At 43.8% G+C, this 26,165-nt stretch overlaps 1 protein-coding gene across 1 annotated transcript in view; it reads right to left on the reverse strand.

Annotated features, from left to right (window-relative positions):
• The window catches only part of MTX2 (metaxin 2), a 337,394-nt gene that overhangs the window by 125,388 nt on the left and 185,841 nt on the right, over positions 1-26,165 (reverse strand). Inside the window, exon 4 of the mRNA XM_085645229.1 lies at positions 8,191-8,263. Coding sequence (XP_085501355.1) covers positions 8,191-8,263 — 73 coding nt within the window. The remainder of the gene's footprint in view (positions 1-8,190; positions 8,264-26,165) is intronic.

Below are 26,165 nucleotides of genomic sequence, written 5' to 3' on the forward strand. Positions count from 1 at the left end.
GTTTGGTTGTCTTTAATTAGGCTGATGGGTTTATCTATCACTTAAATTAGGGGCTGAATTACAGTCGGGGGAAATTAACCAACATGGCCACAAACTGCCCCTAGAATCAATTATTACTGCAGTTTGGCGGCATTTAACTGACTGTTAACTACTGACTGACATAAGTGTATGCTCCCTCTCAATTTCCACTGCCCTCAATCTGCAGAAAACACATATCTTTGTTTCTTTGTGAGGTTTAGTGCTTGTGGACAGTGGTACATTTTCCGAGAATGTCAAAATGCTGGCCTGATAGAAACAAGGCGCAGCAAAGGCCCCAGCACTATAGGCCTTATGTGCTTTAGCAGAACAACTTCCGCCCATGGTAAGTGCAAAGCTCAGCTTTAGAAGCTTTGGATCCATGACCCCTTCTGGCAAAGAGAATTCAACGATCCCACGTGCTGCGCGAGGCATGACTCGCATGGAAAAAGAAAGGCAACATTCTTCCAATGCAGTTCACGACCACCTACGGGCGTGCACGGACTTTGATCGTACGGCCCACGTCACTCACGACTCTGGTTAGAATATCACAAATGAATTAAATAAACAAAAGAAATATAATCTGAAAAATATGTATGTGTGATGAACACAACAGCGCAATGAGCAAATATTTTAATGTGTGAACCCATTTACACAGCGCACTGAACAAAATCAAGTGCATCTAACGGTCACAGTTTTGACTTTACTTCGAAGAGCTTTAATTTTTAACACAGATAAACAAATAGGTACTAGCATGGTAGTCTATCAGCCAATGTGATCTGTAACGGATTTGACATTTTGACCCCCATAATGGATTATTCACCTCACTTTGCAACTTGGAACACTTTTATGGATATCAGATTAGGTATATACAATTCCTGTCCTTTGGTGTTGTCAATCACGCGAGTACACTATAAATGTTTTACGTATCATCAAGTGAGACTTACTGCACTTACTTTTCCCAGCCCTGGTGAAGCCACCGGGTTACACCCACTTGACAAAACAGGTTAGCTGGCTGGAACATTACATATTTGCTAAATCTGGAATTAAAGAAGACTCATTTGATGGACTGAGAAGATATCTCGTTTTCATTCACAGTCTGAGTGCTCCAAGGAAACTAGTGAATATGGTATACAATTTTTTCAATCCGGTCACATGCTGGTGAACCTATGTGCGCTCAGGTTTGGAACGTTCTACCACTTGATCAAGGACTAAATATGAACACCTTTAATTCGAGCTAAAAAGGCATCATGTCCATGTTAAAAAGAATAGGACACGGGTGAGACTCTGAATACTTGTAGGAGTAAATGAAATAGGTGGAGTAAATGAAATAGGTGGAGTAAATGAAATAGGTGAAGAGACAAAGGGCCTGAGTTTACCTATATATATAGTCAATTAGATTAAAACAACATGATTTATAATAAGGCATCATTGAAAATCCTGACTTTTGAATGGAGCAAAGAATAAGGTTTGAGTGCTCAACCATGCCAAAGGCCATAGAAAAGTTAAAGGCGATTCAACTAATGAGGTGATTTAATTCTCTAGTACAGGGCAAGAGTCGGCCACCCTGAAACAAAGGGCAGCTTGTTTTAATTTTTTGAAGATGAAGAATACCACTTGGAATGTGAGTTGAATATTTTCAACCAGAGAGTCTACAGATCGAATCCAAATGTAAGTATCTTTGTGGCAACAAAGAATGGTCATCTGGGTTCTACCGACATAGTTTGACATTCACAGCCCATTTGGCATTTCATAGCCTGACAAAATGAAGTTGCAAAAATACTATACATTAATCAGAATTCTCAACTTGTAAATAGCAGATAAAACAGCCTTGTGCACATCATTTCAAACTGAAAGTTTGGGACGTGGCCGAGGCAAGATGCCTGAATGGTCCTTCTCTAAGAGAGCTCCCGGGCTCATCTGACTGAATCTTGCAGCCTTGCTACCCCAGGGGCACAAATCTCGGCCCCTCCTGGAAGTACAGGAGTGGGACCAGCCATCCTGAGGTGTGCTATGGTTTGCCTCCAGATCCCCTCGCTGCTACTTGACGGAGGCCTGGGTGGGTCGGCGTTTGCACCGCAATGCCTCTGCAGTCTGAGGGAGTAGACCTGCGTAGACATGCTGTGGGCGCAGGACGGCTCCTGGGTCCTATGCTAGATGGTGAGGGGCCTGAGTGGATGCCACCCATTGGGCTGTCTAGTTTCCCAGCATTAACGGACCTGTGGCTTTTACCTAGCACCTGCGGTTCGAGGGAGAGGGCCCTGATTTCCTGCCTGTGTGGGCACCATCGTGTTCTTGCCTGACTGATGCTGGGCCCGACCCCTTTTGTTCCCTTCCAGCCCACGGAGGCTGTGATTGCTGATCTGGCCCCTGGGGATTGACCAGGCAGATATGTACGCAGAGATCTGCAAAACAAGAGGTGGTGGCAGATGAGCCCTCAAAAAGTGGACACGATGGCGGCTGTTCAGGTCTTCCTCACTGTTTTGAAGGAGAAAATTGATACGGTTTACAACAAAGTAAACTTGCTCAGAGTAGTCCTACACAAGATGGTGGAGCATATATAGGTGGCGGTCGTCTCCATTGTTGAACTGAAATCAGAGGTGACTGCCTTGAAGGACCAAATGGCACAGATGATGGTCAGAGAGCCAAGGATGCGGAGGGCCGCTGCTATAACTTGTGTTTTCTGGAATTCCCGGAACGAGCGGAAGGCACAGCCGCAGACCAATATTTGGCAGAGTAGATAAGCGAGATCTGCGGCCACAGGGGCTTTCCCAAGTTTTTGCAATCAAAAGGACATACTGGGCACTGGTCCCGGCTCTACCACCTAGTGTACCAACCAGGGCCTTTATAGCACGCATTCTCAAGTACAAAGACCAGGGTTGTATCTTCCGTGCAGCAAGAGAGTCGGTACACCAACAGTTCAAGAACCACACCATAGCCATTTACCCATACTATACCCAAAAGGTCCAGACCCAACCGAAATCACATTTAGAAGTTAAGTAAAACCTTATAGCGATGAACCTTACATATACTCTGCTGTTCCAAGCCCGCCTAGTAGTGGTAGTGCAGGAGAAGAGCCATTTCTTTGACACCCTGGAGGATGTCTAGGCTTGGCTGGAGATCTGGAACAAGGCTAGCACCCACAGTGCTGCTCTTTCGGGGGAGGGACAGGGTTTGGATGCCGCCCTTCAGAGGGGATTCCGGGATAGAAGAAGTTATTGGTGTAGGTGGGAGGAGTGGCCTTCCTGAGTGGTGGTAAAGGATGATGGTACTTTGGGGCATGAGGATGGTTCCTGCTCGGGGGAGGTGGCTATCCTGCCAAGATCACTGGAGAGATTGGCAGAGACAGCCCTAGAAGCGCTGGGAGAGAAGGAGAAATCTTGGGACCCTTGAGGGGTGGTGGATTGTGTGGTACGGGGCTTTGCATCATCTTTGGGGACACATGCTTGGGGACAGTATGCAATGCATTATTCCTGTTTCTAATCAACCTGCTAGCCGTTGGGGCATGTTCCCTTGTTGAGTAGGGGTACCATTTGTTTTGGCTCTATATTAGTCGGGTGAGCAGGTGATGATGGTGGATGGTAGCAGGTGTCCTAACCCTGCATTGGAGGACAGGGCCGCTGGTAGACTCTGATTGGCTTGAGAACCCCCCTTGTTACAGTGGGACACCTGGCTGTCCAAACACTGCCTGCAATATATCACATAGTTTGTAGTGATATATAAGGCCTTCTGTTTTTGTGTTGGAGATTTGGAAAGAATTTGTGTCAGACCGCCAGTTACTGGGCACACTGGGGCGATCGCTTAGTTGGAGTCATGGCGCCAGCCAACGGAGTCGGTTTACAACAAGTTTTGTATTGTTTTCTATTGCAAAGACGGGATGGGTGGAGTGGGTTCCTGAGTATAGGAGGAATGAGCTATAGCTGGATGGGTGACGTCTTCATTTGGTGCGATGCACTCTTAACTCACTACCATGATGGCTGCAATAACTAGGAAGGTCGTCTCCTGGAATGTCCAAGGGCTGAATGCATTTTCCAAATGATACAGGGTCTATACGTTTCTTAAACATCATAGTGTTAAAGCAGCCATGCTCCAAGAAAAAGACTTGTTAAATGAGGAAGAAATGGTGGGGCCATGTTAATGTTGCAAGCTACTATAATTTCGCTAGAGGGGTCCTGATATGCTTCACACCAGGAGTCCTATTTGAATTAGGGATAGAAGTACCGGATACACAAGGTAGTATGTGGTGGTGTTCGAGGTGCTGGACAGGGTGGAAACTTGCTAGGTGATCACTTATGCTCTAATGCAGATGATGCACAATTTTTCCCCACTCTTATGCAGATTGTCTCACAGTACATTGATTCACAATTTCTTTGGACATGTGATTTTAACTGTGAACAGGACTGGAGGTTGAATAAACATCCCCCTGACCGGAACTGAAATTTGAAATGGGAGATGGCCCTTTCAAAAATATGTGCGGAATCCAATCTGTTGAATATTGGGAGATACCAGCACTCTACTGACAAGATCTATTTGTTTAACTCCCCAGTGCATGATACTATAGCAGGATAGATTTGGTGTTCAGTAACTGGAGAGATATGGAGTTATTTGACACTGCCCTGCTTTTTTCTACTGCAATACGCTAGCGCATTCTTCCGATACCACTGTGGTGTTTGTGGACGGAGGTTTTAATTGATGCGGCCTTCCTAGCACATATTAGGTATTTTACAACACAATACTTCCTGGAAAACCAGGGGTCCACAGACAGTAGAGCGCTGGGGGAGCCCAATAAAGTTGCTCTTCACAGAGAATGTATAACGCGGATCTTTGGGGTAAGGGGACAGCTGGAGTCAGCCCTGATGGATCCACTAAATATGCTGGCAAATCTGGAGGCATAGGTTGTGACAAATCCGGGGTGTTCCCAACAGTTGTTAGATACAAAATGTCAGATTGAAGATGCCTGGTCCCATCTTGACAGCTCGACTTATATGTGTCACAGACGCAGGCTATTTCGAGAGGGGGGATAAGTCTGCCCGCCGCCTGGTGTGGCTGTTAAATTCGGGAGAAGTCCCACCCTCATATGTTATCCTTAGAAAGGAGCGATGGGAGAGAGGTACGGTCAAGTGAGCACATTAATTACCTCTGCAAGGACTACTTGTAGAGAGAGAGAGAGCGTTTATTCTTTTACAGCAACTGAAAAGGAGGTCAGAGACTTTTGGGGTGGGGTGGAGTGGAGTGTGTCTGCCGTGGCTTGCACCTGAGCAGCAGGAGACCATTTTGGACCCTTGGTGTGCCCAAGCTGAAGAAAGCTTTGGCACGATGATCAGAGGCAAAGCTTCTAGGCTGGATGGCTTCCCGGTGGATTATTATCTGGAAATGACCTTACTCCTGTTGGACAAACTGCTGGAGGTATTTGATGAGGCCAGATAGACTGGCCTACTGCCTACAATGCAAGAGGATCTGATAGTCGTGGTGTAGTTAGTGAATGTTAGGAGGGCCCGAGTGGATTCAGCCGCAGAATATGCGTTAGTCCCCCTGGACGAAGAACTTGCATTCAACTCTGAGGTTTGGTCCCAATTTCATCAGTTGGGCTCAATTAATTTACACTGACCCATGGACTAGGCTGCAAACAGGCAGCATAGTCTGTGAGGCTTGGAACCTAGTTAGGGGGACTAGACAGGGATGCCCACTTTCCCCTATGCTCTTTGTGTTTGCGGTTGAGTCCCTTGTCTCCTGGTTGAGGAATCAGTTACATGATTGGGGGATCTTGTGGGGACCGAGGTGCACACAGGGGCGGCTCCTCTGCTATGGCGGAGGAGCTTTGCCCCACTAATGTTAAGCAGTAAGAAACATAAAATTATAATAACTTAGAGGTATTATCATTTTATGCTTCGTGTTCCGCTGCTTTGCGGCGGGCGGGTGGGTGGAGCTGCTCTGCTCTCCGAGCAGGGGAGGAGTGGTTTGCCCACTCCTAAGTGCGCAATGACTGTTTGGTCGGCCCTCTCAGGCCGCCCAAACCAGCCTAGCGCACTTTCCCTGTTCTCCATGCATGCTGCATTACAGCCTGCATGCAGAACATGCCCACCCCTCCAGCCCCTGGCAACATCCTGTAGACTGGATGTTTTGCTTGGTGAAGCTGGAGGTGCTAAAATTGCCCTGATTGCTGGACATCTTTCTGTATTATGCAGTGGCCGAACTGCAGCATGCCACTCATTGGTTTACGGATGGTCCAAATTGCGAACAATTTTTACTGGCTGGTACCTATGGGGACTATACACTCCCCGAGTTGTTTTTTTAGAGGACGAAGAGCACTGATGGAGATGCCATATCTGGTACAACACATAGATGAGATATGGCATAGAGAAGTGGTGTGAGTGCTGTAGAGATCCTCATTTGTCTTCAACAACCCCCTCTGGACGCTGTATCAATTGCAGGTTATGCAGAAGGACATATCCTTTCAGGATGTGATATTGTGGGAAACCTGTATTTGAATAGCACACTCTTCTTCGTGGACCAATGTCAGGAATTTGGGATGGGGCCTTTGCAGTTCTTGCAATATGTACAGATAGCAAGCGTGGCATTGGGTGTTTGGCAAGCCTTTCCTGAGGAAACATGGGAAGGGCTTATCAGAGGTGGGTAGATGATTGTCCGGAACCCTGTTGGTGGTGGACTAATGGCGGGCCTACGAACATGTCAAATGGGTCTCCCCAAATGCTTGCTTCAAGTTAATCCAATTGCACTTTCTATATCAAATGTTTCACCCCAGCCCCGCCGCCACAGACTGGCCGGGATTTACTTTCATAGATGGGCTGTATGTGGAAGATTTGGGGAAGAGAAGCATTTTTCATACACGTCATTTGCAACTGCCCGTGGGTGGTGATGTTTTGGGACCAGGTGCAGAACTGTCACATATGACTGGGGTAATATTGGAGGTATTGGTAAAAAACATTTTTTTCATATCTCATCTCAATAAAGTCCATAAAAGACTGCATGTTAGCGCAGGGGCTGTGTTGGCAAAGTGCAGCATTGCGCTTCAATGGGCGGCACCACAGCCTCTGAGTTGGGGATATGGCAAAAAGACCTACAAGAATAGGCATTGGAGGACAAATAACACTTTAAATTGACGAGACGCGACGCCATTAGTGTGACTCATGTCTGTGAAACAGTGAGTTAAAATAGTTGTGCTAACAAGGCTGGGTATTGATGAAAGTGCTCTTTTTTTTCTTTACATGGTGGCCAAAAGGGTACATGGATTTGGGCAGGTCTGCCATGATGGCTTGTATGGCTAGCGGTCTAAACAGGAAGTGGCAATAAGTTGCTCAATAGTACTTTTTAAAATTAAAAAAAATGCAGAGCATGGATCTAAGCTGTGAGCTGTTAAAACAGTAGAAGTACGAAATTACATGGGTGGTGGGGGATAGAGGTCATATACCAGCAGTGGCAAGCAGACCACCTGCGCAGAGGCACTGATGGCATCATACTTGATACAGATGTTACATGTCTGCATCTACAGTTACAATCCATTTCTACAGAGGAGAACTATCTCGCAATTCCAATCACTGGGCCTGCAGTCCAGTTCCACGTGTGTCTAAAAGGTGATTACTGGTGACCAATTACATAGTTTGGCAGCTAGCTTCCAGCAGCATGTCTGATTTTTTTCTGAAGTCTGCTTACAAAAGCAAATGACTCCAGTGTCTGCAATGTAAAATTCCTGATCACGGTTCAGGGCTTTGTGCTAGGTTGCCCAAAAGAGGTTCAGCCTTTCGATTAGTAGCCTCAAGGCAACAAAGGGCGATGAATTGGCAGGGACTACCTGGGCTGGTCAGCTGGCCTTTATCTCAGCATCCTTGTCTTTTCTCGCTATATATTTCCAGTATACACTGGCCATCCCATTCTGTATTGAGGGCGCATATAGGACCCTTTAACCTCACAGGACAATACAGGTGACTCAAACATTGGTCTCATGTGTGGTAATTCACAGGACTGTTTCACTGGTCATGCCCAAGGAAAATAATCAAATTACGCCCTAGTTTGATAACATTCCTCACCATAAATGCTGGGAGACTCAAGCACAGAAAGAAGCACAAATCGCTTCATACACGCCAGCATGGGTCTTTAATTATTTGCAAATTATACCACAGTGCTATGGGATCATTAGACAGGTACACAAACACTTACCAGATGGGGACATAAATTCTGCATTTGCCCTGCAAACCACCTGGACTGGCAGATTGCACATTCGTAAAAAGGCCTGAACACCAGGGAAGAGAAGAAAAAAAGATGTGTAAACGGATAGTAATACAGAAACCTAAAAATGATCTTTATAAATTATACTGCCTCGCGTAACTTGCTTTCTAATGTAGAGTTTGGCATAATTGTTTCCATATATATCCATGACAGACAATTACAATGTGCTAACACACACAGTGTGAGACCAGACAAACAGAGCGATAGCAAGGCAGATGCACACTAGCAATGATAAATCTTATGCATTTTATTCAGGATCAAAATAATAATCAGCAAGTATGACAAACTATGTGATTAAATAGGAATTGGATGTGTTCCCACTATTATTTCTCATGCATCATAGCCAATAGTGTCACATGCGAGGCCTTCACTACTGAAATTATTTAATAAACAAATGATGCACATTACACAGCGCGCTATTCATTGCGAGGATCACAGCCCACCTACATGGGCAGGCCAAGCCTCCTTCTGTAGGCTCACTCATGTCTTACAAACAGAAATAGCAGGCTAGAGGCACATGCCTGTCGCTGCTGCCGTCCATTTAAAGGAGAACCAGCATGTTTTTACCACAAAGTAAACAAGGCTTTACCTTTCCCTATATGTGAAATAATGGAACAACAATCACCACCGATTGAAAATGTACAAACTAATTTACACAGTTGGTGTTATGTTTTAGTACAAAAACATACATATTTCAAGGAAGGAGTAACTTCACGCATTTTTGGTTACAGGAACTCCAACATCCAGGAGCTAAAGCTATTCCTATAAGAACCTCAAGGCACGCAAACTTGTGTCGGCATACAAAAGATATCCACTCTTCAAGTTCACACTTTTTTGCAACTTTAAAACAATGGATATCTCCAAAACTAAAATAAATTAAAATAATTAATCATTCAAGTGAGCAAGTGATTGAATGTGGGACGTTTAAAAAGTTGCTAATTTCCTTCCATCAAGTGGTTTTTTGACCTGTGCATGTCCTCTTCCCAACAGCATGAGGCAGCGAACATGAAAACCAGGCCACATATACATGCATGAGTGGTTGGGTGCTCCTCCAGGTTGCCATTTTTAGGGTGGCCAAGAAATTGGGAGGAACGTTGTATCCCGTTTGTCAGGAAGAGAGGAAAGTTCATTGGGGAAGCCTGGATCGAGTGAGGATGAGTGACAGTGCCTGCAAGTGTGTGATTTGAGGAACAGCCAACAGAGGAGAATTTGAAGGAGGTACTAATGTTCTTGAGCAAAAGAGTTAGTTGTAAGTTGCTTTTAAGTGAGGTGGCAACATGGCAACTCTGCGGGGCTACAGCCCCGAACTCGAAACGGGGTTGTAGAAAGAAATAACTTTTTTGGTGATAATAAGATTAGACAGACTCAGTTGAAGACCTAGGTGAAGGTGTTCAGATGTCAAACCACTGTTCTACATTGGATGAAGAAGGCTTAATGGCTCTAAAAACAAAGTTATGCTCCTGGGCAGGGATCCTCTGTGGCCCCCACGTTGTTGATCTCCTTGTGTGGGTGTCCCACTTACTCCAAATTCTTCCCTTCACTTCATGGCATCTGAAAGACTGAGTTGGCAATGCCCTTATCTTCTCTATGCTCGACTACACAAATTCCTACTACTCAGAACTCCTAAACTCTGCTTTATGCGAGTTCCATAAGTTGCAGAACGTGGCAGTACAGCTTGTTATGAATTAGACTTTGACGATCACCATAAGGTCCACTGTATGCTAGTAAGCAAAAAGAATCAGCATAACGCTTTATGGTTAGCTCACAAAGCCTTTATGTTACCAGACTGATTTTGCTGCAATCTTTGCTCTAAAGCCATATACCAAAGGGTTGTATTTGTTCTGTCTCTTCCCTTATCTCTGGTTCCGTGCTTTAGTAGTCCCAGGTATGGGGATCAGCCTCTCTCTGTTCTGGCTTCCTCTCACCTTGTATAAAACTGAAGACCATTGCATCTTTAGAAAGTTCCTGAAAAATGCATCTGTTTTGGTGAAGTGTCCGCTTCCCTCGGATATTTGAGTTAGTCACAGCATCAAGGTTCCTTTGGGTGTATGTTGCACTTTATACCTGTAGCGTCCTACCCAGCCCAAGCACACGTCAATGACTACACCACACACGGAGAGTGGTTATACACGTCTTTATTCTTCTGCGCGTAAGTAAGAACTCTTGGTTCTAAACCTGTATTCACTTAATTACCCTCCAACGCTTACACCACGGGTCTATGGAGTCCATCAGGAACCAAAAGAGTTCCGTCATTCTTTATTTACATGACACTACATTTCCACCTTTGTTAAATAAAAAGTTACAACTTTTTTCCAATAAATACATTAACTAATTAATACATACATAATTAAATTACATATGCACTTATAACTCTTCAATGAGCCTTCGTGGCGCTTGGCTCACACGTCCTGATCGAGTCATTGGAAACCGGGAGCTGGCAGTCAAAGTGTCAGTGATCTGCATAGGTGAGGTTGAAAGGACAGCAATTGCAGGATCATTAACTGTCTGGACCCAGTCTCTATGGTGACATCAATGTTTAGTGAGTGATGAGTCACATGTCTGAAGTGAGAAGAGCGTCTTGTATGAGACTTCCCAGGACATTGGGCAGTCACCATGTGTCCTTTGGTGGTTGTGACAGTAAAGGAGCAACAAATGATGACATCTCTATAACTACTGTAATAGACAACTACTGACAGAAACCCTTTCAGGTTGGAACGATCACCGAAAACAAGAAACTACAAGATACTGATCATGACCCTGAAGAAGTCGCAGGGTAATCCCATGTAACAGCGACGAAACACGTGTTGGGTAAGAAATGGTAGTACAGAACGGACTTCGCTCACAGAAGAGCTCAAATAAATTACTTTGAGAAACATAAGAAAAACTTATTGTGATATGTAAATGAAACTTTATGTGTTAGATTTCAAACGTGTGCAGAGGATTTGTATTTGTAGTAGAATGGCCTTGTGACCACACACTTGGGGATGTGGTGTTTTTTCCCTACCTAATGCACCATACCAGATTTCATGCTTTAACCTAATTATATATGTGACAATACTTTAGAGTGCCATTGCCTATTATCCACCACGACTCTTGTCGCCGAGATCTAAGGTAAGCTATTTGTACAATTGCCCTACTATGTATAGCATGTAGCCAATTGCCATAGCCCGTGTATTTCTGCATTGCTCTTACATGCAGTATTTTTCTTAGGTGTTATGCAGCAGTGTTCAATTTCCTACTGATCAAGGTAAATTGAACACACCTGTATTGACATGTAAAAAGATATTTGTTGTTGTGGTGCTTGGGGGTGTTGTGCTAGTGGTGCATGTGGGTGAGCATTCAATAACGTGTGTATGTTGTGTGAGTGGCTTGCAATATGTAACACAAAGGGACATAACACATTGCCTACATATATTTTTCATGTGAACATGACAGATGTGTATTGACAGGTTAATAAGTTGTATTTAGTACTCCAACAGGAACTGCATCAGCAAACGGCTGCCAGGACACTGCCAGTACAACAAGAACATCTAAATCGGCTTGGCACAAACCTGCCGGCAAGACATCGATGGAGTACTGTTAGCCAGCAGAAAAGAGTGCCCTAGGTCTTGAAGAGGTCTCTTTATGGCAGCTATTACTCGGTGTCCCCCATGGGATACTTCAATTACTTTTTGTTGTAGATTCTCCGGAATGACGATTTGTGTAGCTCGCAAGATGAGGCCTTCCTGAGTTAAAGACTGTTCATCTCTGACATTTGACTGACTCATGGCAGCTGGTAGTGCTCAATTTTACAATAACATTTATGTAGGCTTCAACTGTCTTAGATTGGGTACTAGGGCATTGTAATGGCACTCTTGAAAAATAATCAGCAGGAGTTTTAGCTTTCCCTGGACAGTGAACAATTTTGTAGTTGTATTCTTGTAATCTCAGACCTCAACGTTCTCTAGAAGGAGGCATCTTGGCTTTAAGATTGACAACTGTTGTCAATAGTGCTTGATCATCAGTCACTACTATGAAAGGCTTTCAATATAAGAACACATATAAATATTCACAAGCCCACACCACTGCCAAGCTTTCTTTCCCAGGTTGTGAATAAGCACGTTTGTGACAAGCTTTTGCTAGCGTGAATCACAATATGCCTATGGGCACTTCGCTGGCCATTGTGCTGTGCAAGAATTGCGCCTAATCTGACAGGGATAGACTCAACTTCAACCTCTGCATAAAGCTTGGGACCAAAGTAGGCTATTTCAGTGGCATTTTTCATGGCTTGCTTGAATCTCTTGAAACTATCCTCACACTCACGTGACCACTGACACACCACATTCTTTTTGGTCAATCATTGTAACGGTGCATTGACTGCGGCAATGTCTTGTATGTATCTAGGACAGTAACTGACCATCCCACGGAATGAACGGAACATAGAAATGTCCTGTGGGGGATTAGCAGCAGATAGTGCTTGCATTTTTGATGGATCAGGTGTCATACCCCATCAGAAAAGATATGGCCAAAGAATTTCAATTTTGTCTTATGGAATTTACATTTGTCAGCATTTAAAGACAAACCAGCATCATTTAGTAAACGACAGACTTGCATAAGAACATTGTCATGCTCTTTCTGAGTAGCTCCGAAAGACTAATTTCATCACTATAGTTGAAGGCATTTACAACAGCTTACTGCCAAACTTACCAATGTGTGTAGAAAACGTTGTAACGTACCTGCAATACTCTTCAAGATCCAACTGGGGATATTGGACCAGTGGAGTGTTCAATGATATCGTGTTGGAGCAATTAATTAAGTTCTCTTTCAACAGTTTCTTGCAGCTGAAATGCAATTTGTTTGCGTCTTTGGGCAATAGGACACACATCAGCGTTTATATGTAACTCTCCTTACACAGTCTTCAGCTTTCCTAACTGAAGAAATAATGAAGGAAATGTACTTACTATTTAATGATGAGCAATCATACTGTAGTTCACTGATATCAGTCCCATATCATTAGCAGTGTTGAAACTGAGCAGACAGGCACTTGAAGCCATGATTTGAAGTACAGAACGCTTGTACCTCTGCATTCTTGTGTTCCATCATAGCTACAAATGAACTTTGACTTTTTAAAGGTGTTGACGCAGCTCATGTATGTACTTAAGTTTTGATTGCGTAAGTTGTGGCAATGGAGACAATTCACGAAATTTCTCTTCAGGACATAATGTTGATCGACACACCGTAATCAATAAAAAAGTTAATAAATACCCATTTATTTTCAGGGTAATCTTTGGACAATGTTTGTAGGCCTTTGGTGCTTTTTCATGGTCGATCGTTCTTTCCTATGTGTTTTTTTTCACATTCGACTAGCGGTGCCCGTCTGTAAGAGCGGACCCGCCTGAAGGTTAGCGCGCTAGTTGTTGGCTCTCCTTAGCTCCCCTACTTCCTATATAAACCCGGATGCAATGACCGCGCAGCGGGTGCGCCGAAGGCGCACCAAAGGTAAGCCCGTCTGCGCCTGGAATGCGCCCAGCTCCATAAACCCTGCCCATTTTTCACGGTATTCGTACTAGCACAACCAACTATTATTCCTCAATACTGGTAAATGCGTATCCCACAAATTACAGTTAGATTTAACTTCCCTAACACCTCTACGCTGCAATCTCTGTGGATGGGTGGGCCCAATCCTTACAGATGATCTTATGACTATAAACATTGGTAAACAAAAACTGACCAATATAAGTACCAGAAATTCATTGCATGATAATAATGGCTCCTTCGAAGCTGCTCAGACCTCTGCCTCCACAAACAATAACCCTCAGCCTATTAGGTGTATTTTACTAAACACCAGTTCTATGGCGAAACACAAAACTCATTTAGAGTGTTTGATACAAGTAGAGGATCTGGACCTTGTTTTTCTTACTGAAACTTGGGCAAATGAAAACAGTGACCCTGACTGGCACCTAGCAATTCCAGCCGGATACATCGTCGCTAATTCTGACAGAAGAGGGGCAAAGAGTGGTGGAATTGCGATAATTTATCGATCCCAGTACACGGTTAGATTCACTCCAGATTCTACCTTAGACGCCGAAGCAGTGTCTTTCAGCATAAAACTTAACAACTTAGAAGTGTTTCCAGATCTGTTAATTTACGGACACCCTGGCCCCAGATCCTCTTTCTCGACCTCCCTCCAGACATATCTGGAGTCATGTTTAGACACAGAATGTTTCACCATACTAGGTGACTTTAACTTCCATCTGGAAGATAATAATAATTCTGGCACAATCAGTCTATTAGATAAATTAGCTAGCTTTGAATTAAATCAAATTGTCTGGGAATCTACACATCTAGCAGGGCATACATTAGATGGTATCTGCACCAGTAATTCTCATAGAGGTTAAGAAAGTCTGCCCTTTACCCTGGTCCGACCACTCTGCGGTGCATTTTACCATCACACCAGCAACATTAAATGGTGGGCGGATGATTAGACCCTCGGCTGTCAAACATCGTGCCTGGAAGTTAGTCAGCAAAAATGATTTTATGTCAACATTAAGTGAAAGACCTGCAATTCCTACTAACTCTAATCAAGCTGCGAAATTATTCCACAACTGGCTAAATAGAGCAGCAAACATTGTTGCACCAGAAAAGATAATGCGATCGACAAAAAAAGGCCTCGTCCCCCTGGTACTCTGCAGATCTCAAACTAGCTAAACTTAAGTGCAGGCAAAAAGAACACATCTGAAGATCTCAACATAATACTGCACAAAGGAAAGTTTACTGTGCTGCCCTTGAAGAATATGAGGTCGCAATCACACAGGCTAAAACTGCCTACTTTACCACTAAAATCCAAGAGGCTACAAACTCTCCAAAAGAATTGTTCCAAACGGTCTCTGCAATATTGAAGTGTCCGCGGGACACAACATTCACACCAGACCAAAAGTTTATAGACAAACTGGCCGCTTTTTTCAAAGTAAGGTCCAGTCTGTATATAATGACCTCCTAAAATCAGCTAAGGATACAGCAAGAAATGTTTCAGCTCAGCCTATTGACAAGGTCGTGCACTGTGGCCTATCGCAATTTCCTCTACTGGCAGAGGAGAAAGTAGTGAACCTGCTGTTAAAAATCAAATCAGGCTCTCCCCTAGACCCTTGACCGCCGTATATACTACATCTGGTTCCAGAGGAGATTAGTATTTTGCTATCCCCTATACTAAATCAAACTTTGATTTCAGGATTTTTTCCAACGACCTGGAAAAAAGCCTGTATTCGTCGCCTCTTAAAAAAAACCCAAGCTGGATCCCCTAGACGAGAAAAACCATTGTCCCATCTCCTGCTTGCCTCTGCCAGCCAAAGTTCTTGAGAAGGCTATGAACTCAGAACTAACATCATATTTAGAGACCAATAACATCCTTGATACTACACAACATGGCTTCCGATCAAAACATTCTACGGCGACAGCCTTGATCATGGCAGCAGAGGAGGAAATACGTAAGGTGATGGATGATGGAGGAAGGGCTGTAGCAGCCTTTGATACCGTGAACCACGCGGTATTAATACAAAGACTACAGGATGTAGGTATAAATGGTATAGCTCTTGCCCTCCTCTCTTCCTTTCTATCGTCTAGGGAACAAGTTATTTTTTGGGATGATATCGGTCTGAGGAGTTAACACTTCTCGGTGGAGTCCCACAAGGTTCGGCCTTATCCCCCACACTTTTTAATATTTATGTAGTCCCTCTAGCCAGACTAATAAAGAGTTACGGTTTTACGTTGGTGTCATATGCTGATGACACGCAGATTATAGTGTCTGTAACTCAGTCAGTGGATGCCACGGCAGCTGAATTTTGTAAATGCACTTCTGCCCTGATGACCTGGATGAATTCTAACTTTTTAAAGATGAACACAGATAAAACCGAGGTCCTAGAGTTTGGTCAGAAAATCTCGATTTGGAACCAACTTTGGTGGCCAACCTCAGCCGGCATCTACCCCGCTCCAGTCAACAAAGCCAGGAACCTCGGTTTTATGTTTGACAAAGACCTCACCTGGGCCCCTCATATTAACCAAGTTTCATCCGCTTGTGTTTTTTATGTTAAAAGGCCTGAGGAAGATTCTCCCATTCCTTCCTTTTTCCTTGAGGAAAACAGTGGTAGTAGTCTAGAATAGACTATTGTAATGCTCTATATTTGGGAGCAGGTGCTGCTCAATTGGCCAAACTTCAGTCAATCCAGAACGCGGCAGCTAGAGTCTTGCTCAAGCTACCCAAACATCACCCTACATCGAACAGTATAAAACAACTTCACTGGCTCCCAGTCCGACGACATGTTGACTTTAAGACGCTATGTTTGGTGCATAAAGCCTTGTTTGGTGGTGGGGCAAGGATGTGCAATCCCCGTTTCCCCGTTACGTACCATGACTGTCTTTAAGGTCGGCCTCCCTTGGTTTGGTGCAACTCCCTAAGACAAAGAGAGTAAGGTGTGGAGGAAAACGCTTCTCTTTCTTGGCATTCAAACTTTGGAATTCATTGCCCACACACTTGAGACTTTTACCAAATAGATCTGTTTTCAGGAAGGAAATTAAAACATGGCTCTTTTCCCAACCCTGAACATACCGCCCATTATGCTTAATCACATAACCCTAGCGCCAAAACGCCTCGGCAGTAGTGCGTTCTATAAATACCTTCAGTCAGTCAGTCAGTCAGTCTCACATGTGCATGTCTCTCTGAAGTGAAAATCGACATCGCACAGTTATCAGTCACTTTCACTTGAAATCGACATTGAGGAACTCTTCGACGCTGATTCTGATGACGATCGACTTCGTTTGGTGGCAATTTGCCTCAGTTGGTGTGACCACTTGGCCTTGTGGAAGCTCACTGAATGATGTTGATACAAACTCGGTAAGCCATTTTGTCTTCACACTGTGACGCACTTACTTTCGCCTTGCAAAATGGTTCGCCTTGTCACAGCCATTGCAAATCTGTCCAATGCCGGGATGTTTATCATTGCGTAGAAACAACAAGCCACATCTGAAGCACATTTTCTTTTTCTGTGGGGAAATCACTTTAAAATCCCTCTTCTTTATGCTCTGGCTTACTTTTCATGTTCATGACTGACGCACTCTCAGCAACTTTGGCCACCATGTCAGCCACATGTCGATTAGGATGCTCTTCAGCTCAGACAGCTGTGAGGACTTGCCCTAAGCTTAGAGTTTCCTTCAGCATTCATCGTCGAAAGGAATTTGACAGACATCCATCTACCACTCTGAGGAGTGTTGCTTCCTCATCATTAGGTTCATTGAACTTACAGTGCTTTATGAGGAGATCCAGTCTCTCAACAAATTCATTGACGGTTTCGCCTACTCTCTGGCGTTCTTGACTGAAGATATATCATTCATATCTACATTTGGCACTGACTTGAACTCAACATTCAAGGTTGCTTTGATGTGTATGTCACTTCACCATTCTGTGGTACCTATTTAATGGTCCTTTTACACCTTCAGCAGCCATGTTCTTCAGATACTTGCTAATCTTTTTGTCATCTGTTTAATCAATTGAGTCTATGAAATTCTCAAAAGCCCCTGCCCAAGCTGTCCATTGAGTGCCAATTTTGTGGTTTTTTAGCAGTATCAAATGACGATGGCAGTTTTAAGAAAGCAGCAGCAGTAAAATCATTGGTGGACAGCAGTGGTCTCAAACGCTTCCTGTTGAACTTGCTCATGCAAACTATCTGTACAGCTTTGTGACGTGCTGGCTTCAGAATCAACCTTGACAGTTGGGGGATCTTTGATCTCACACTTGCTCTCCATTGGAGCTCTTTATTTTGATGGAGATCTGTTGAGTTGTTCGCCCCAGCAGGTGATGGTATGATGGCTCTCTTTGGTTGTTTCAGTAAGTAGACAAGTCTTTTCGTATTGAAATGATTTAATAAGCAGATAACGTTATAATATTCAATTGGCTTTGTGCTTTAATGTCTCTTTGTAACCACCTGGTGGATCTCTGCTTCATTGCACATCAGATACAACTTAACTTGCACTGGACTGTCAAAATATGCTGCTTTTCAAGACCTGGTTGTATATGCCTTTAGCATTATCACCATGTATGACATATAGCATTAATGTGCATAATAGTGTGGCACCTCTGCTTGCGGCCTTTTCATTTGATTTTTGGCCACCGATGTTTAGATTTTCAAAGATACTTTCTTTGTGCGCAAAAGCTTTACACAGGCTGGTATTGTGCCGAGACTCCACAGGTGCTAGCATTGATTCTGCACTTCCGACTGCGGGACACGAGGCATGCACAAGCAGTTTGCTGGCCCGCAGCAAACCTTATGGGAGAGCGCTATCGATGTACAGGTTACTTATCGCCTACTCGTCACCAGGTGTAGCACTCTATCCAGCCTGGGCATTCGCCAATGACTATGCGACACAAGGAGAGTAGTTATACACCTCTTTATTCTTCTACATGTAAGAAAGAACTCTCTGTTATAAAGATGCATTCACATCATTACCCTTCAATGCTTATGTCAGAGGTCTACGGAGGCTATATGAGGAACCAAAAGAGTTCCGTCATTCTTTATTGACATGACACTACAATAACTATATACTCACACAGGGTAGAAGGGATGCTGTTGAACAGACAATAATGGATACTTTTGGATTGTGCCACGGTCTACTAATGTAAGCTGAGAAAAGGCTAAACACAAGTCAGGAACATCATCTGCTTTTGATAGTAATAATCTCTCACACAGAAGAGTGAAATAATAGTCCAAATAGGTGACATGCTAATGTGGTAGAATCAAGCGCCTCACCAGAGCAGCGACACTGGGAAATTTTGGTCACGCTAAGGCACTGATGTTAAGGATATGGCAGCCTGGGTTCGAGGTGTGCCACTGGCTAAACCTTGCAAACACAAGGAGATGCTGGAGCGCTGAAACTTTTTAAACACTCACACCCAGTCACAGATTGGGTTGAATCCATCACCTTTCTTTAGCTCACTTCGCCACCCCAGTTCAGACCCAGCCATATACAAATCAGTCTTGACCCTGTTCTTTATGGGAACAGTCCTGCCCGAACTGCCAAGCCAGGTCTTCCCTGAGCCGGAAACAAGCATCCTGGGACCGGTTTCAGGGTAACACCCCTAATCAGCCAGGCTAAACCTTAACATCCATGCGAATACATATGCTTGTGAACTTGATGTCTCCATCTTCTTAAAAGCTGGATCTCTTAGAGGAATGAGAGGTTTTGTGGCGGAATTTCCCCAATCTTTCCCTCCTTCCAACTCTCTCTCCAACTTGGGAGATCTTTTAGGAAATGTAATGACTGTGAAGGAATAGGAAGACCTGTCTCTCCTTGCAGTATTCTTCAGCAGTGCTTTGTGACTCAACAGGGAAAAAGTAGACACTAGGAAAGAGACTGGGAAATCGGACAAAAACGTGCTTGTCAACTACCTCCTTCTCAGCAGATGGATACCTTACCAAGTGCAGAGTGATTCCCGAACCCATCACTCAAAGCAGGGGTTATTCCTTCCCTAGCTGGCTGATCCCATTCCCAGGGCAGGCGGCGGAGTTACTCATCACTTGTCAAATACAGCAGAGCTATCTACCATTTGACATCCAGCAGATCAACTGATGAGTTGTCAGACATCAGAGATATCGGTTGTTCACCTGACTGCTCCCTCACTCATTAAAGACAGCAGAGCTACCCTCTCTTCACAGACAGTTAATGTAGCCATTACTCAGCACAGTGTCCCCGTGCACAATGAAGATAACTGAGCTAACCTTCATTTGTCACAGACAGTTTAGCTTTCAGTTGCTCAGCTGATTTATCCCTAGGTCAGTGCAGAAAGTGGAGTTATCAGTTGGCTCAGCCAGCAGAGCTACACTGGCGCTTCATTGATTTATGCGCTGGTAGGTGCATATCTGCCTATTATTCTATATAGCTGTCGTTCTGTCAATATCCATCCATCCAGAGATGAATCAATCTAACCGAGAGCACAGAAACAGACAGCCTCAATAACAAGCCAGTTAAGCAAGGAGCCATGCAACAGCGAGCCTTGTGAAAAGATAACCTAAGAGAAAACAGCTCTGTTGAGACCTAAACAACAATGGACTGGGAGACAAAGGTACAGTAACGGAGAAACATAACAATGCACTTAGGAACAGACAAGGGTGAAGAAGCCGGATCAGTACAAGGGACATAGTAACAAGAGGTTAGTATGAATATGGGTTCATTAGCACCTAGCTAAGAAACAATACATCTGAGACCAAAAAAAACATAACAGACGAAAACAAAAGCAACACGAAGACACTGACTAGTCCCTACACGGATCAATTGGAAGGGCACAAGCTCTGAAATGCATGCAAAGATCAAATGAGACTTCAAAGACTACAAACAACACTACCACTGCTGGCACAGTGGAAGCGGTCGAAGTGTGCAAGACCTAAACATCTCCAAGAGATGCCCCAAGACATAATTCTGACTTTCAAAGCTCTGGTGTTATGGTTACACTATCACCTCTTAATCCATTCCCGAACCCCACAGTTGAGAAAAACACACATCCACAGAGATCCACCTCTGGGTAAACCCACAATCGTAGTGTGCGCCCCTGAAAACAAAGTCAAGTGTATGGTGAAAACTGCACTTTATAAATATACCTCTTAACAAAACATATTCTTCTGTTTACGTTTGCATTCAGTATGATCTGAACGTGCTGAATCCTGTAAATCGTCAAACACATATATCTGCCAACATTAATCTAAACAGCAGGAGAGAACATACACTGGAACTGCTAGAAGCTTTTTGAGCTTAGCTAACCACAAAATGTTCTTACTATACGTGTTTTGCCAAATTCCATTTTATTCTCTAGTTTAATTAACTACAGCATTTCACTGGTACATTTGTATTTTATCACCACAAGGTTGCATTGAGTTAATCTATTTATGAGTGGTGTCGGGCCTTTAAAATCAGTCAAAGCATGTATTGATAATAAAAACTGATCCACCGAAGAAGGGAAATGCTGAATGAAATACACATTTTTTTCTTCATTACTCTTTGTATTTTATATGGAAACAGAAAATGAACCAAATACAAACTGGGTTCCGTCATGCAAAAAAGAATAAAAAAACAACAGTTTTTTGTAACAGAGGTAAATACAAAGCCATGAAGCATCACATGTATCTACTCCTGTCAGTATCTTCGATGGGATGAGGGAGCTTTTTTAAACAAGTTTACAGAAGAAAAAGTAGTCGAAAGAAAATAGTCTTGAAAGCTGGTCTATGAGACTTGTAATAAGGTGGCACCCGGTAATTGGAGAAATCCATTGGATTTAATGCTATCAGACAAACTTACCTACTCCTCGCCCAGTATCATCCTGTCCCACTCTAACCATGCCATCCTGAAAAGTCTTTTGAATAGTCTTCATGCCCACCTTCCCTCATCGCCAGAAGGATGCATTCTTCAGACGCTCTCCAAGCATTCCTCACCAACTGCATAATGATCAACCGTTTCCTATACTCGATATCAGTAGACCTATTTAATGATGCCCTTAAGCAAGCTTTTGCCGCATACAACCCCCTATGAACATTCTCTACTGCAGCATCTTGCCCACAGCCTGGGATGTCACCCAATCAGGATCAAAGTATCCCTTAAAAAGTGGGCAAAACTGTGTACACTCAGTAGAGACTCACAAGTAGACCACTCTACTATCACCACCACGCACAGCTGTATCTAAATCCTCACTGTAAGCAAATGACTGCATCACATTCATCTAACCTCACTACTTTTAGTGAAACGCTCATCACCCTACTTACACCTTCATGGTCCTACATTGCCTGTACTCCAGATTCCTTCTGCTTTGCTCTCGCACCACATCAGAGGCAGAGTCGTCCGCATGACTTGGCCAGTACCATTGCCTACACCGATCTTCTCAGTGAATATGCCCTCCAATACTCATCACACATCTTAGCTGGATATTAATGAGGCCTTTGAGTACTACGCTGAGCTCCATGGCGCTTACCTCCCCTCCCCCAGGACGCCTGGCAATATTGATGCTTTCCTTCACAATCTGAAATTACCACAGGTCTCAGCTGTCCGCAGGGAAATGTTGGGGGCACTTATGACACAGGGCAAGATGTGCCACGCTATTCTAGAAAAGGCACTTAATAAGATACCCGGTGTGGATGGCTTACCCATCGAATTTCATGCCACCTTTGCCATCCGATTAATTCCACAATTGGAATGACTTTAGAATGTGTCCCTTGAAGCGGGCCTATTACCATCCACCACATGCCAAGCCCTGGTCACATTCATACGTAAACCTGGCTGTAACCCAGAAGACCTATCTTCCTATAAACCTTGGCCCTTCTGAATACAAAATAAAAAATATTGAGTAAGGTGTTGGCAGGATGACTGCCCCCCCCTTACTTCCTGAGTTGATACATGCAGATCAATGCAGATTCAGCCCACGACTGAGCATCTCTTCGAATATACAGTGACTTTACCAGGTTATGGAGACAGCTTAACAGCATAACCCTGCAGCAGGCTGCCTTTCCCTAGATCTCCAGCAGGCACTTGATACAGTAGGGTGGGATTATATGTACTCGTTGGTGAAATTCAATATTTCTCCCACTTTCATTCGTTGGATTAAAGTCCTATATACCAACCCCACTGCTAGAGCAAGAACAGGGAGACCTTTATCATCACAGTACCTGATATATCGTGGGAGCAGACAGGGCTGCCCACTATCGCCTCTGTTATTCGTTTTGGAAATTGAACCCCTGGCGCAGAGACTCAGGCAGATGGCTGGTGACTGGGGCATCCCAAGGGGACCTCAGATCCAAGCAGTCTCCAAGTATGCAGATGATATGATTGTGTATGCTCAGGACCTGGGGGCAGACTTAACACCAATCTCTACTTTGCTCCAATCATTTGGCGACCTGACAGGTCTCAGAATCAATCACGCTAAATCCCACGTATACTCTTTCTAGGACACTAAAGCCTATGACACACTGCTTTTAGGTACACAGACTATACGAGTAGCACATCATACGTTCTGGTATTTGGGCATCCAGAGGTACAGATCAAATATAGATTTAATAGATGGGAACTTACTGAAAGCCATTTTAATGCTGAAGTCCCAAATAAAATTCTGGATTGCACTGCCTTTATCTGTGGCAGGCTAGATTGCATTGTCAAAGATGATGTTACCACATCTGCTGCATTGCTTTGTCAATTTCACGGTTGTAGTCCCCGCAACTGTTTTTCGAACCATGAATTCCTTGTTGGCCAAACTGATATGGGGGATGGTTGACTAACACAAGATGCAGTCACCTCACGTGGAAGGGGGTATAGGTGATCCAGACTTTAATGTCCTGGCAAACAGTAATCTTTACAATGGTTATCCTATTAGTTAGTGGGTTTCCACCTAAACGAGATTGAATATACTCCACATGTTGCAAATAGGAACACCACATAGGCTACTACTACCGGGGTGGTGCAGCCCTTTATTTTCCATTCCTGCTAAACAATGCAATAACAAACTGGATGGGCTCTCTGATATACAAACTGATCCCCCATACAAACACCCCTAATATAACACTACGGGGATTGCCTAACCCAGTGGGTACGCCCTCGCTGGTTAGGCTGACACCCTGGAAGAGTGGGAGGATCACAACGGTAGGGGATCTGTTTGCGTAGTGCGCACGGCTGACCCATCATGATTTCACAAAGCTCCATGGACTTCCAAATACAATAAATTCTGACACGCACCAACATTTTGCGCTATGTCCTACACACTGGATGCCAGTGGGGGCTGAACCAGAAACGCATGCACTGATCCAGGCAGTATATAAAATGGGTACTGGCACATATCTAGTCAGATGGCTCTATGGGGGCTGCTTACCCGTTTATAAAAATCATTAGATCCTCCAAGGGTTTGGTGGGAAATTTACCTAAATCTCGCCTTAAACGATAAAGAATAGCACTTCCTCCTCAAATAGCAAAGGGTGTTTTCCTTCAATTCCTGCTTTAAATTCATTCAATTTGCACCCTCACACAGAGCATATTTAACATTGTCGAAACTTTAAATAATTTTCCTGACTGTATCACCCAGTTGTCCTAGGTGTCAAGCAGATACCACAGATCTACTACATATGTTGTGGGCTTGTCCCACTCTGACATCTTATTGGGGTATATAAAGGACACACTTTCATCTCTTACGTGGATGAACCAATGGAATACTGTGAAACACCGTCTCTTGGGCCTCCAGACTCGGCCTACGAATTTTAAACTTATTGACCTACTGCTCCTTTTAGCCAAGAGACATATCACGAGGCGTTGGAAATCCCCCAAGGGACCCCTTGTTTCAAGCTGGCATGAGGAGGTTGTACACTGGGGCATGGATCAAAGCTATGCATTACGTTGGAGGAATTTCTCGTTCTAAACAACCTATTGCAATGGTGTGGGATGTTCTACTGGAACAGTTTATGTCCCTGGAGAACAATGATTTATGATCACAATTCACAAGTTGGCGAGGATGTTACCGCACCGGACATCGGACTCACCCCGCTGGAAGGTATACACAACATACAACTATCCACCTTAGTCTTCTAGAATTACAGGATGATCCCACTTACTACACTATAGTGTGTCAGAGCCATGGCTTTTTGTTGGCAGTTCGGGAGCGAGTGGAAGGCGTGAGTTTAAGCAGGTAACATTTTTGGTTCGTTTTTTTGTTTTTTCTTGTTTTATGCTTTTCTGATGTACACACAAGTTTCCAGGATGTTGCCTGGAATATATACCACATGGATATATGCATATTGTACAACTATCTCGATTTATTTTTTTTATTTTTATGAAAATGCAATAAATTATGTTTTCAAAAAATAATTGTACAGCGAGCAGAATTGAATAGATCCCACTGCATTGAAAGCATCAATGATTGCAGAGTAGCAAGAGTTGAAGTTAAAGATTACATTTCAATGCACCACCTTTGTGCACAGCAATCCTTAAAGTCATTCAATGGATACAGATGTTTTAAATTAATTTTCAGACTGTATTTTGCATGGATTCAAAAAAGAAAATTATAATGCGGGTACAAGAGTCCATCTAAAAAAACACAACTATAAAACAACTGCTTGCAAGATCACTAGCATTGCTAAGCGTTTAGGCACGAGGTTCTTGGAGCAGAACCAGGTTCATTTATTACAAATTAAACTCAAGCACCTTAATTCACTGCTGTTTTTATTTCCTGCTTTAAAAGTAACTGGAGTTTAATTTTGCCCTATATTATTACTCTACTAATTCACCTTTACAGCAGCGCACTAAATCACTGCACAGCCTGGGGTGGTCTGAGCTGTAATGTGCTGTTTAGAACGAGTGCGGCAATGAACCTGAACAACCCCATTGTCAGGGATGAGCGTTAACCACGATAGAGATATTGCACGCAGAAACCTACTAACAAGGAGAGTAGAACCTAGATTCTCCAAACGACAGTGGTAAAGGGATGCAAACCCCTCATATCATGTGCGAGTTTCATTTCTCAAAAAAGCTCCCCCCGACAGAGGGGGAATAAGGAGTATTCAGGGCAGGCAACTGGCACCAGCACACATACTCATCGTCAGACTCAGACACAGAGCAAGAAAGAGAAAGGGAGAAAAGATAGACTAAAGAAGGAAGAAAAATATGGGAAAACAAGTGGAGAAAGTAGGGACGAGTAAAAAGCTGCAAGAGTGAGACAAACAGATAGGAAATTAAGAGGCATAAAGTGGAATTAAGATGGGGCAGCCTTGGGAATAAGCACTACATGATTTCAACAGCACCAGCACCAGACTGCTAAGAAAATCTTTGGGCCATTGCACTCACAAAGCATTCAGTGTTCAGCCTACATACAGTTCGCTCAGCGCTGGATTATGACTTAGGGGCGTGTGCTACATCCCGCGGTG

The sequence above is a fragment of the Triturus cristatus genome, chromosome 3_1, assembly GCF_964204655.1.
Source record: "Triturus cristatus chromosome 3_1, aTriCri1.1, whole genome shotgun sequence".
Classification (NCBI taxonomy): Eukaryota; Metazoa; Chordata; class Amphibia; order Caudata; family Salamandridae; genus Triturus; species Triturus cristatus.